Source organism: Pinus tabuliformis, chromosome 4_1 (assembly GCF_031772625.1).
Source record: "Pinus tabuliformis cultivar Carrire ecotype Pingquan chromosome 4_1, CPIR1, whole genome shotgun sequence".
Classification (NCBI taxonomy): domain Eukaryota; kingdom Viridiplantae; phylum Streptophyta; class Pinopsida; order Pinales; family Pinaceae; genus Pinus; species Pinus tabuliformis.
The window spans coordinates 102,102,857-102,117,150 of record NC_142303.1 but is presented as its reverse complement, the minus strand read 5'-3'; the positions used below and the strand labels follow the sequence as shown (position 1 = coordinate 102,117,150).

At 33.3% G+C, this 14,294-nt stretch overlaps 1 protein-coding gene across 1 annotated transcript; it reads left to right on the top strand.

The window, feature by feature from the left end:
• The first annotated feature begins 4,584 nt into the window (after window positions 1-4,584).
• Window positions 4,585-6,961, top strand: LOC149174426 (LEAF RUST 10 DISEASE-RESISTANCE LOCUS RECEPTOR-LIKE PROTEIN KINASE-like 1.2). Its single transcript, XM_089422594.1, has 3 exons — window positions 4,585-5,454; window positions 5,550-5,579; window positions 5,667-6,961. Exons 1-3 carry the CDS (start codon window positions 4,728-4,730, stop codon window positions 6,839-6,841), a joined length of 1,932 nt encoding a protein of 643 aa, XP_089278720.1. The 5' UTR covers window positions 4,585-4,727; the 3' UTR covers window positions 6,842-6,961.
• The last annotated feature ends 7,333 nt before the right edge of the window (window positions 6,962-14,294 follow it).

The window sequence follows — 14,294 nt, the reverse complement described above, 5'->3', positions numbered from 1 at the left end:
TAATTTAATCTCAGGTCCTTCTTCATCTGATCCATCTGTTGTAACTACAGCCTCTTCCTCACTGTCATCTCCTACTTTCGAATCCCTTCTCCTTCCTACTTCTATTGCCACCAAATGGGCATTTAGGATCCTAATCTCCTCTCACAACCCCTCATCTACTACTCTTCGAATAGCTCTGCCACGACCTCTTCTCCCAGCTTCCGTTTCAGTCAACTGAACCTGCTCTGATACCAAAATTAATGGGACCAACCCTCGTCCTTTGTTTGGACACAAGATTTGGTTAATTCGAATTATTAAATAAATGATTTGTAAGGTTTGATGGTACTTGGATATTTTGGTTGTGATTAATGTGATTGCTACGGTGCTATTGTGAGGGAGACACCTGTCTCTACCTCGGGCTCTGTTCTCCTGCCTTTGTTGTGTTTGTAACCTTAGCTCCTCACTTAGTCCATCATTTTGACTGTTGTTTCATTTGCGCCGAGAGGGTCTGCTCTCTGGTTTTCTCTTGAGGGTTTTGTTGATGCTACTCTGGTGGCGCTCAGTTTGGTTTCTCGGCCACAACTTCTCCAGTAGTAGGGTTCTGCCAGTGTTCTGTCTGTACTGATGGCTGCCTATGTTTGCTTGTCGGTCTGCCTAAGGGTTTTGGGCTTGCCTTTTGGAATTCTGCGACTATGTCCGAAGGTTTCTATGGCATGATGACCATTTACTTCCTCCTGAATGTGTCTGGCATTATTGTGTTTACATTTCGCTTGGTTACTGGTTCGATGGCGCTATTGTTTAACTTGTCTTTGGTTACATGTGCATTCAAGTTGCAGCCACGAGGTGACTTCGTTCTCGTCCTTGGAACGCATCTGTTTTAGGTAAGCTTTCTTTCGTTGTTTTAGTGTATGTTATGCTCCTCCTTCCAGTTCTGACAGTGAATGCTCCTTGTGAGCAGGGTCCCTTGTCGGTTCGCGGCCTGTTGTGGTCTCTCTTGCTGCGGTTTGTCGATCCTTTCTTTGGTAAGTGGGAACCCTTACCCTATTTCTTTATTCGCCTGAGTTTTTTTGTGTTTCGTTATTGATTCTCTGTATGCGGTGGTTGCAAGTGAAAGGCGAGCGAGCAACTGTGGCTTCAGCTCCTCTTGCGCTTCTCTAGACTGGGTAGGGTCTTTCCATGATACTCATGCTTGTAACTTGTTGATGTTGCTGTGTCTTGGTCTCAGGATTCGGCCTATCTTTCGTTTAATTAGTCCTTCTGTAGAATATGGATAGGTTGCTTGTCTTGCTTGTAATTTGGGGTTTTAGTGTGAGCGTATTTTCAGGGTTTCGAACCCAGGTCTTTGGTCTACTTGTAACACAAACTGGTTTAACTTATGTGTGTGTAATTTCAGGGTTTTGAACCCAGGTCTTCAGTCTACTTGTAATATGAACTGTTTTAACTTAGCTTGTGAATTAATTTGCAAAGACTCCTGTAACTTATTTTCCAAACTGTATTTGCAATGAAAAGATTAATGTAATGAGTCTTTTAGTACCTGGTCTTTGATGCTGTCTTCGTATTGGTAATTTTTGGTGATGTTAAATGTGAAACCCTCTGCTTGTTTGCTTTGTTGTACACTCGTTACTGCTCAGAACTGTAGGTGGTTGTTTGTGAGGTTTGTGGGCTTCTCGATGGTTTCCTCTCCATATGCTTGCAACAACACTTCCACGCTCTCGGTCTCACTGTCTTTGTTTGTCTTGATGTCTGCTAAAAGATTTCAATGGCCAATGCTTGCTTCTGTTTGGAAATGCGCTCAATATATTTTGGAGTAGGAAAGAAATTAACTAATTGCAAATGGAATTCAGATGACTGCGAAAATTATTTGTATATTCACTATTGCTCTTCTACTATGATGGAAATCAACCTTACAATGTTTTGTTCTTCTGGATTTTATATGATTTGTTGAACAGTTTTGAAAACTATCAACAGTTACATGCAGTTACCATCAGGAACTGTTAATTTCCTATTTGTCTAAATTCTAGGATTAATTTAAAAGAAAAAGAGTTTTTGTTTTTTTTTCCTGTTTAAAAAAAACATCTTAACAGAAAAATGAAACAAAATTTGTTTTTGTGTCCCAACCGCTGATAACTAAGGAAATAAAATAAAATAAAAAATAAAAAAACAACTCAGGTACAATGACCTGTGAACCTGTTTAGCTTGCGAAACAAACACCCCTACTTGTCCACCCCTGGTTGGATGCTCTTGCATCAACAATCTACCATAATCAACCATTATTAGCATGGCTAATTTTAGCAAGTCATTGATTAACATGGTCAACTATTGTCAATCACAATTTAACTTACTAAACTATGGCTAACATGGTATACTATAATGAAAGTGATAAGTGGTTATGAATCATACTCAATATGGTCATCCTTCATCAATCATAATTAATTATAGTCAAGCAAAGTTAATTTGGTTAACCTTAATTAGCTATGATCAAATATAGTAAGTCTTTGTCAACAATAATCAATCTCAATTAAGCATGATTAATAACTACAAATCACAATCAATCTAAATGTCAAGCAATGTAAATATGAAACCAATTTCACTCTCTCTAAAATACCTAAATGTCAAGCAATGTAAATATGAAACCAATTTCACTCTCTCTAAAATACCTAAATGTCAAGCAATGTAAATATGAAACCAATTTCACTCTCTCTAAAATACTTTACCCTGTAACAATAATAAATAATTTAATATTCATTCATTGTCATCTATGTTCAACCACACTCCACTATGGTTAACATATCCAACACAATATCTAACCATAATCAACTATGGTCATTCATGGTGACCCATAGTCAATAGGGTCAACCAATATTAACCACTTTCAACTAGGTCGACATGGTCAACTATAGCTAACCATTATCAACTATGATTATCCATGACCAACCAAAGACAAACATAATTAACATGGCCAATTATCATGAACTATAATCATTATAATTAATAGCCAACATGGACCACTATAGTCTAGTATAGCCACCAAACTCAATCAACCATGGTCAATGATAGTTGATCAAGTGAACTAGCTCAAGCATGGTTTGGCATGGTAAACCAAACTAACCATAATCAATATAATCATCCATAGTCAACTATAAGATCAACCATTGTAAAAAATGGTCAACCATACTAAACTATAATCAATCATTGTTGGTGACAATTAACCATACTCAATCATCATTAACTATGGATAACTATACTTTCCTTTGTCTAATTAATGTATGTGAATCAATTATAAGTCAAACTTGAATTTATTCAAACATAACCATCATTTACTATTTCTCTACCATAATCAAGTATGCTAAATTATGGTCAATTATAATAAATTATGGTAAACCATGATTAACAACACTTAACCAAATGAACTTTGATAAACTAATATAAATTATAGGAAACTACAACCAACCATAATAAATTTTAGTTAACTATAATCAATCATAATCAAATAAATACTACTAATAATAATAATAATTTAATTTTAAGTTCATCTTAATAATTTAATTTTAAGATCATCAACTTTTAAAACTATATAAATCTAATATTTCACCCCACTGTAAATTTGAATTTTTCACCTATTACAATAAAGCACATACTCTTAAATATTAGACAGACTTAAACTTAAGTATAATATATATTAATAACATAAAACAAAAATAAATAGCTAATAATATTTTGTACTCTACATACTATAAAATGGTCTATTCAGAATACATGAAATGACTTGTTCCTTCTTTAAAATGCTATCATAAAGATTGTGACGAGACAAATTGTGTCCCCTTGGCTCCACCATCAACTTGTTTCATAAAATTCGATTATATAAATTGATGAAATTAAACCTTATATAAATTAATTCATCTACACCTTACAAATAAAATATAAAACTATTTATAACCACTATTTTTAATTAAATAATTAAACAAAACTTTAGTTTTAAAAAATTATTTTCCCATGAGGATAGCTACAGTACATCAAAATTCCATATGTGGTGAAACTATGACTACAAAGTTTTTGGCCTCAATCAACAAGAATGTCAAAAAAAATGGATGGATGTTCTAAATTGATTTGAACTCTGTTTTCTTATTTCACCAGATTCTAATATAGATAAACCCCATTTTTGTTTGAATTCCAGGTACCCATATGCATCCCCAACAGGTTTCTGAATTCACACAGGGCCACTTTATTCCTTTGTATTTAACTGCACTGTGTGGGTTCTCCCTTTGACAGTCATGGCTGTCGGTGGCCTCGAAGGCCTCTCCTAATCTTCTTTTTGAAAAACAGTATCTATTAATATTGTAACTATTAATGATGGATACAAATTCCTAAGAATCCGTGGCCAGATACTATTCCAACAACTCCTCCCATTTTCATCAAACAAATCTTTTGGACGGCCTCTTGTAATTTATTTTCTTCCACAAGATCATTATCGTTACACCACTGACGTCCCAAATAAGTGAAAACATGTTGTGCACCCTTGAAAATACGTAATGAAGATTCCCAAATTTTAGAGTCAATGCTCTGGCCACGACCCAAGGCCCCATTTGACTCTCAGGCCGCCATCATTTGTTGACCTTATATTCAATGCCAGCTTCACCATTCTAAGACTAACTCTGCTTCTTCCAGAGCATCCTTTCGTCTTTCCAAAGGCCAAAGCATGTCTATACCTACAATCTTATCTCATCCTCTTCCAATCTCATATTTTCCCAATGGAATTACATGTTCATGGCCTCCTTCCCTGCATGCCCTTACGCCTCTGCTTCCTTATCTTTACTGCGTGCTTTGCCTCTCTCCTCCCCTGTTCTTTTTGCTCGGATGCAAGCTATGAATATTGCCAAAATGCAGGCAGAAGATGTGGCGGGATGAATATCACGTATCCTTTTGGTGTAGGGAACCGTGGGTGCGGTCTCCCTGGCTTTCAGATCAACTGCGTGGAGAACTCAAGTCCAGTAATTGCGATTCATGGCTGGCACACAATAAAAAAGTTTTACTATGATACCAACCAGTTTGTTATTTTCAGGAACCAGAGCTGCCAGTTTTTGGATGATCCCATTAACATAGAATACAACTATGCAGACCCCGTCTACAAACTTATAAGTAAAACCAATTGGACTTTAAACGTGTATGTGTGTAATAAATCTCTACCGGAAATACCACTAGAGGGGGAGATTAGTAAATGTAATGCTAGTGTCTATTACTCTTCATCTTTTGATAAACCAGCTGATGGGAATACGATTCCGGGATGTACTATGCGATCTGTACCTGTCGAGGTGGCAAAAATCGAATGGAATTCCAATTATTCAATCAAAAATGATAATTGCAGATCATGTGTAGCAAGTGGAGGGATTTGTGGTTACAATATTTCAGATTCAGCTGCGGCTGCTCCCTTTGTTTGTTATTGCAAGGGTGGACCACGTAACGACAGCTGCAGCCATGGTACTCCGTTTAATTTTTTGTGAAAGTGCCTCTTTTGATTGAGTAATTAGATAGAAATGTCCTCAAACTAATTGCCATTTATATTTTTGAACCAGGAAAGGAGCTTATGAATGGCGCTGCTATAGGTAAATATTTTCTCGCAGGTATTTTCGTTGATCTGTTAATGGATATTGGTGAATCTATTGATTACTAATTCAATTTAACAACTCCAGGTGCTGGTGTTGGAGTGGTTGTGTTGATAGCGGCAGGATTATTAGTGGGTCTAATTTGGTATCGGAGGAGGAAAACTGATTGTTTTCGAGAGGGTTTTGTTGTTAGAGGCGTTACAGAGGATAAGGACAGGGATATTGAAGCAGTTGTGCAAGATAGAATAGGGGCTTTGCCCATTTTCTCCTATGAAGTTCTGAAACAGGCCACGAATGACTTCGACCACAAGAATCGACTGGGAGATGGGGGGTTCAGTTCAGTGTATCTAGGCAAACTCCCCGATGGTCGTGCTGTGGCAGTAAAGAGACTGTACGAGGATAATTCTAGAAGAGTTCAACAGTTCATCAATGAGGTACAGATTCTTTCGATCTCTTATCATCCCAACCTGGTTCGTCTCTATGGTTGTACTTCTCCGGAGAGCCGAGACCTGCTTCTTGTTTATGAGTATGTCCCAAATGGTACTTTGGAGGATCATCTTCACGGGGAAAGGAAGAAGGACAAAGGTCTAAATTGGGATACCCGTCTGAAAATTTGCATAGAAACTGCCCAGGCTCTGGCATTTCTTCATTGCCTTGAGCCACCTATAATACACAGAGATGTAAAATCTCCGAACATTTTACTGGACGACGACTTGCATGTCAAAGTAGCTGATTTTGGGCTTTCCAGATTTGTGCCATTCGATGTAACCCATGTTTCTACTGCTCCACAAGGCACGCCGGGCTATGTTGACCCAGAATACTACCAGTGCTTTCAGCTCACAGACAAATCCGATGTCTACAGTTTTGGCGTTGTTTTGATGGAAATCATCTCGGCGAAGTTAGCCATGGACATAAATCGGACTAGAAGGGACATTTTGCTGGCTAATATGGCTGTAGCTAAGATTCAAGCCGGAGCTTTGCATGAACTCATAGATCCAAATCTGGAAATTGACTCAAACCCTGATATAGAAGTTACAGCTACTGCAGTTGCCAAATTGGGTTACAGATGCCTTGCACCTGAGAAGGAAGACCGACCAGATATGAAGGAAGTTGTGGCTGAACTGGAGCAAATCAAACAGAATGGAAAAGCATGTAAACACTCTGCACTTCATTTTCATTCCCCAAATTCTGTTCATCAAAAGTGGCCCAGCAGCACATTTACTACTGAAAGTAGTGCGTCATTAATACAGTCGACCGTATGACTGTTTTTTATTTTATTGAAGACCAATTATAATACACGGAATCACGTTACATTGTGTACCTTGATATTTTTTTTATATTTCTTCCTCTGGGACAGCGAATAAAGTTTATTGCTGTGTAAAGTTTGTTGCCTGTGACCCTTGTTCCAGAAATAAAGTATTGGATGGCTTGATTTTTTATGTACTTTGAAATCACAGTTACATATTCCCTGTCATGGCACCTGGGTTTGCAGCGTACAAAAGGGGAATATTTTCATCATTTTCAATATAATTGGTGCGTGCTTTCAAATTTCTAATAAATTTATTTCTATAATAATATTTTATATTTTTTATAAAATAAAAATATTTATAATAATTAAATAAGTTTTACAAAATTTGTATCTCTCTGTTATATTAATTCCTTTATTATTATATTTTTTTATAAAATAAAAATATTTATAATAATTATAAACAATTTACAAAATTTGTATCCATTCATTATATTAGTTTTTTATGGTAGTATTCAATTTTGATTTGATTGTGTATTAGTTTGGTTTTGACTAAAAATTTATGCTACTTATTCATAGTTTAATATTAGGAATTTAAGTATTGTTATTTGTTATTATTAGTTAATTTTATTTATTTGTAAAGTGATTAGTTGAAATCTTATTATGGGTTGTTTAGTAACTTTCATTTCTATTAATTACTAATTTTTTGTTTTTAGTTTTATTTCCTTTTTATTTAACTTTGTTATTTAGATTTTATTTTTCCTTTTTTTTATTATATACATTTTAGTGAATTATAGTTTTTCCTCCACATTTTACATTTAACATATTATATTAAAAATATATTTTAATAAATTAAATTATAAAAAATCATATATATTAATAAAAAATAAAATATATATTTATATAATATTAGTTAATCATATTTCTTAATTTTTGTGATGGTATTTAACAATATAATATTTTATTAGTTGTTTTATTTTTGGGATGAAATCTTTGGATTTATTATTTTTTAGTTTAATTAAGCTATATTTTAAAAGATATATTTATATAAAGATTATCCATATCAAGTTTTTGAGACTGATAATCACATCAAAATTCATTTCTCTGGAACAGCGAGTGGACAAGATGATAGAGAGACCTATCAAAAACAACTACTATTGACCACATGAAACAACTACAATTGATTGGGCAACAACTATATTTGACTGGACCAAGAGTTAGGGAAATTTTAGTTAATTTGTTAGATCTATTTAATTTCATTTAAATCTATATGTAACTAAATTTTATGAACTAAGAACTATTAAACCTAATAAATAATTTAATATCCTCTTTTTTATATTTATAATTTAAAACTAAATAAACTAGAGAATATTATAGCATAATTTTTTATTAATTAAATAATTAATTGGTTACTTAATTAGTTAATTTAATTACTAAGTCTAATTTATATATAACTAAATATGTATTATTTCCTTTTAAAATTAAATAAAAATATATAAATTCTTATTAATATTGATATATGAGGTATCATGAGATAAATTAGGATAAAATTATATATAAATGTTTATATATAATTATTTGCATGTACAACTGTTGCTTTATTGGGTACTAAATCTAAACCAATTGTAACATTATTGACTTGCTTCTGATGGGTTGCAATCTCAATGTTCTGAACAGAAACATGTTTAGAATGACTCCTTTGTTTTAGTTCTTCTTGCTGTAGCTGAGATTCGAGCTGCAAAAAATCAATTTTCTCTTGTGCATTTTGTAGATAGGCCTGAATGTCTGTGAGAGAAACTTTGCTGACTTTTAATGTATCATGATTGGTAGACAATGTCGGAGTTTTGAGGAACTCTAATACTTCATTGATTCTGGCCATTTTTTTTTCAATATCATATTTACACCTTAAAAACTGATCACAACTACTACTCAATGCAGAAAAGTAATACCCACTCACAGTACACAGCAATATCCTTTATAAATGTGCAACAAATGATTAGTGTGCAACTAGCAAGCACCAATTACAATCTATTACATAAAAATAAGAGTTTACTCATGATTAGCACTATGTTCTGACAATACAACCGACTAAACTTTTCTCCACAAAAGATTATTTTTATTTGTCAAAACAATCACAGTCTTTATGCAGCCCACCAAACTCTTATGCAGCAGTCGAATCAAGGAATCAATGCATATATATGTAGAAAAAAATTATAGTGAGTTTTAAATACAATGCTCCTCTTCCACAGCAACAGCAACAACAACAGATTGTGAAATGCCAACACTGTGACCGATTTGGCTATTTAAAAGATCATTGTTTTGATCTTCATCCATGTCAGCACTGTCATAAAACCACCCATTCTTCACACAGATGCTTCAGAAACAAACGTCCTGCAAGAACAAAGACTCATCTTGGATGGACCGCTTCTTGGAAATGGGCATCGACATCCAAGAAGATATTCCAATCACATGTCAGAACTTGTTCTAGAATATGGAACAATCTTGCAGTTGAGTTTTCTCCATCATCTCACCTTGTATCTGATAGGGGGGGAAATGATGTTCATCTACAAGCTTCAAAGCCACATCAAGCAAGCCTGAGCCACAACCTGTCACACCATATTCAGAGTTGTAGCTAGAGACAAATATGCCCCTAAACATGCCTTCAGTTGGTAATTTGGGACACTTCCTCTAGTAGAAGACTTTAGATTCTTGCCAGTTTTGGAAGAATTCCAGGAACAAAATTGAGAACACTTCCTCTAGCAGAAGACCTCATCTTCTTGCCAGTTTTGGAAGAGTTCCAGGAATTGCATTAAGCATTCCAGAGTTGTTGTTCATCCTTAAACCATCACAGATTGAGACTTCCCTTTTCAGGTTGAAGTTCTCCCTTTTATGCGGGGTGAGACCTCCCTTTTATGGTTGAAGGTTTCCCTCTTCAAAACAATAGGAGCACTTCCTCTAGCAGAAGACTTCAGCGTCTTGCCAGTTTTAGAAGAGTTCCGGGAATTGCACTAAGCATTCCAGTGTTGGTGGTCATCCTTAAACCACCACCCTTTATACCAACATTTCAGAGAGCACATTCAGCCTAGTGCTGCCATGCATTTTTGCACATTTTGTATTACAGTTCTCTTCTTGGACTCGTACATAACCCTTCGGATTAAGGGGGGAAATGTTGGACACCTAATCCTAAATGGGTTAGTGTGGAAGCGGAATAGACAAAAGGAAGTCCAGGAGAAATTGGGATGTGAAACCCAATGGTCAAACCATGTACTATAAATGTATATCTCTTGTTAATAAAAATATATTCTCATGTTTTATCTTTCAGATTCCTTTGATGCCCATGTGTGTTTAACAATTCTCATTTAAATGAAAGAAATATATTATGGGATAAATAAGGATTAAAATTAAATGTTAGTTAATCAAATAATTATTTGATTTGTTTTCTAAATATAAATGCTTATAATCCTAAACTTATTTATTTATATATCTATATTAATAAAAACTAAGTAAAAAGTAAAATTATTTGAACTTAAACTAAGAAAATAAATGAATAATAAGGTAATTTTTATTAAATGAAATATAAGTAAACTTATATGAATAAAGTGTTGATAAATTAATGAATAAATCACTAGAAAGGGGAAAAACAATCGAGGAAATAAAACCAGAAAAGAAAACAAAAAAGGACGAAGAGGGGTAAAAAAGGGGAGGGCTAAGAGGAAAGGGCACTGCTAATGTCATCATCCCTATTGAGATTGCTCAACCTCCTTTCAATTTCTATGGCCTCCCTAAACTTATGGTGATGAAAATGATCAATCTTAGCAATAACCTTGGCCTCCTCAATACATATATGATGTTTAGTCTTCTCCGCAAGGCTGAAGACCGGGTCCTCCCATGATTGATGTCGATTGTGTGCTCATGAATCCTCTGATTAATAAAGCACCTAGTTTCACCAACATATGGGGTCCCACAAGAACATGAAATAACATAAACACCTTTCATGTCCTTGGGGTCAACAGGGTCTTTTACAAATCTTAGGGAGCTACGAATGGTGTTAATGGGTCTAAAGGTTGAGGGAACATTATGCCTCCTAAGGATTCTCACAATCTTGTCAATAGTCCCCTGGATGAAAGGGAGATGCACCCTCGAGATTCGATCTTTAGGGTCTTTCTTAACCTCGAGACCTCTGCTAGCTTTAAGGAAAGCTTTCAGAATTTGGTGCCTACTATACCCATTGTTAACAAAAACATTAAGGAGACGGGCTTTCTCTTTATCCAAATTACTTTCATCTGAGATTCTCAGCACACGAGTAGCAAGCGTGTTGAGAACACCCAACTTCTATGCCAGGAAATGATGAGGTTTGGCATGAAGATATTGTTCAGTATGACTTTTCTTCCGAAACACCTTGTGGGAGAAAGAATCGTCATCCTTCTTCAAAATGAGAACATCAACGAAAGGCAGGCACTGATCAACTTCCTGCTCCATAGTAAACTTTATGGAGGAAGATTAATTGTTGAGATGCTGGAAAACCTAATCTAACTCATCTTGGCCATGAGGCCAAATGACACCAGTGTCATCCATAAATCTTTTCTATAGCTTGAGCAAGAGACGGGCTTATGCCAAAGCCTTGAATTCAAAGTCTTTCATAAAAAGATTAGCAACAACTGGACACAGGGAAAGCCCATAACAGCCCCGCATATATGTTAATAAAATATAAGTTAAACAAATCTCTCTTATTATTAAAAGTTTTAAAACTTAGTGCATTTAAACTTGTAAAAATAGATATTTTGTGTGCTTCACTCTTATCATCTAAACTTCCATTTTTCGTGTACTTCACTCTATTCTATTAAGAAGAATGAATCTGTTTTTGTGGGCTTCACTCCTATCATCTCAAACTTCCATTTTTCGTGTACTTCACTCCATCATATTAATAAAAATGAATTTATTTTTTTCGTGTACTTCACGACATCATATTAATAAAAATGAATTTATTTTGTGCTTCCCTTTATGTTTTAAATAGTATACGTATTTGATTGCTATTTAATTTGACAAAATAATATTAATCTGGTTAGTTTTATGTTTTATATTAAATCGCAGAAAATTGATCAAGTTATATAAAAGTTATATATATATATATATAAGTTATATAATTGGGTAGGAGGATTTTAAGTAATAATTAATTAATTTTAAAAATTATATAAGTTAAAAATTGTAAATTTAAATAAAAATCAAATAGATAAATAAGTTTACATTTAGTTATATTTTGTTTTTTAAAATGTTGTTTTTTTAATTGAATTTTAATATTTTATTTATTTTTAATAAATTATTTTATAAAATTTAAATTACTCGTCAACTTTAAATAAAAATCCAAATTAACATTTTATTAATTTCAAATCGAAGTCAAATTTTAAAACATTGATACAACCACAAGACCAATCTTTAATATTGTTCTTTATTAGTTATTTGTCACTACAATCTATAATCTTTGCATTTTAACTTTTTCTCAGATCTTATTCAATCCTCTCTTTAGATCCTTTTTATTAAGAAAATAATGTTTGATTTTTTTCAATATTTGAAATAAAGTTTATTGCCGGGGACTTGTAATCACCATGTTGTTCAAGAAATAATTTATTGGATGGCTTAATTTTTAATGTACTTTGAAATCACATTTACATATTCCCTACCATGGCAATCCTGCAGTATTCCCGAAAAATAAAATACGTGGATTCTTAACAATATATAGGTTCTGTCACACAGATAAGCAGGGAAGACCTGAGTTTGCAGCGTAGAAAGGGGAATATTTTCATCATTTTTAATATAATTGGTGCGTGCTTTCAAATTTCTAATAAATTTATTTATCTAATAATATTTTATATTTTTTTTATAAAATAAAAATATTTATAATAATTAAATAAATTTTATAAAAATGGTATCTCTCAATTATATTAATTCTCTTATTAATAGTTTTTTCTTATTATTAATTTTGGAAATATATATTTATCTAGAGATTATATTGTAATTGAAGGTTTTAAAACTTGGTCAATTTGGACTTGTAAGGATGGGTCCATTTTTGTGTGCTTCTATCATCTAAACTTTCATTTTCGTGCCCTTCACTTAATATGAATTCATTTTTGTGTGCTTCACTCTATTGTTTAAATAGTATAGGTATTTGATTGTTATTTAATTGAGCAAAAGAATATTAATTTAGTTAAATTTATATTAAATTGGAGAATTTGGTTCAGTATTTTTTTTTAATTGAGTGAGAGATTTTAAAGAAATAATTCATGAATTTTAAAAATCATATATATATTTTTAAAAATTATAAATTAAAATTTAAAAAAAAATACATTTATAAAATTTTATGTAAGTTTAAATCAGATATATTTTGTTTTTTAAAATGTTATTTTTAAGTAAAATTTTGTTTATTTATTTTAATAAATTATTTTATAAAATTTAAATTACTTTAATTTAATGTCTTTAACCAAACTAAAATCTAAACTAATACTTTAATTTGAGGAGGAGAGACCAAACTTTAGTCTGTCAGACTTAAAGAAATGAATTATTTAGTTTGATTTAAGATTTTATTCCTATGCTCAAAAAGCTTGGAGAGAAGCCTCATGAGCTCACTATAATTTTGACATTGTAAAAGACTAGGAAGGTCAGTATTGAAACAAAGATTTTGAAACTTAGATCTGATGTGGTTGTACGTGGGGCACTCTAAGAGGAAGTGATTTTCATCCTCGATGTTCATATTCTCACAGAGATGGAAGATCCTTTCCATCCATGGTGTTTTAAGAACTGCCCAACGACCCATTTCACTATGGAGCTCATGAGAGTTCATTCTAATATTGGCTACATTAATTTTCTTCTCTAAGCTAGTTAAAACAGAGAGATACTTTGATCTTCTAGGGTGGGGTTGATGACGTCCTTATAATATCTTAGTTTTCTTTTAAATGCTAAATCGTTCTCACACCACATTTTTTCTTTGAACTTAGAAGTAACAATATTTTTAATGTTATTGATGTTTTGCAATGCAACATTCTCGTCGATCTCCCAATGGTTTAACTAGGCCCGGGTGTCTTTACACCAACCTCATTTGAGCCTTAGGTGGTTTTGGCTGGAATTTAAAGCTAGCGTAGGAAGTCTATGGTCTCCTATGTTATTGAGTTTGTGTGTGTACAACAGAGCCTAGTCATAACTAGGCTCTTGATAGGGAAAAGACCCACTTCTATAAGGAGAATAGGATAGGGTGTATTGGTTTAATTTTGAGGTTATACGTTATATAACGCTTATGGATTTGCTCAATCTTTCTCCAGGATTCTCTAGAGATGTTGCAACCCAAACCTCACATCCATATAAGATAACAGGAGTGACTAAAGTTTCAAAGAGGAACTTCTTTCTATCCCACATTACGAGGTTTGTCGTTTTACAATTATTTTCTCAATGCTATAGTTCGAGTTGAGCTTGTGATGAAT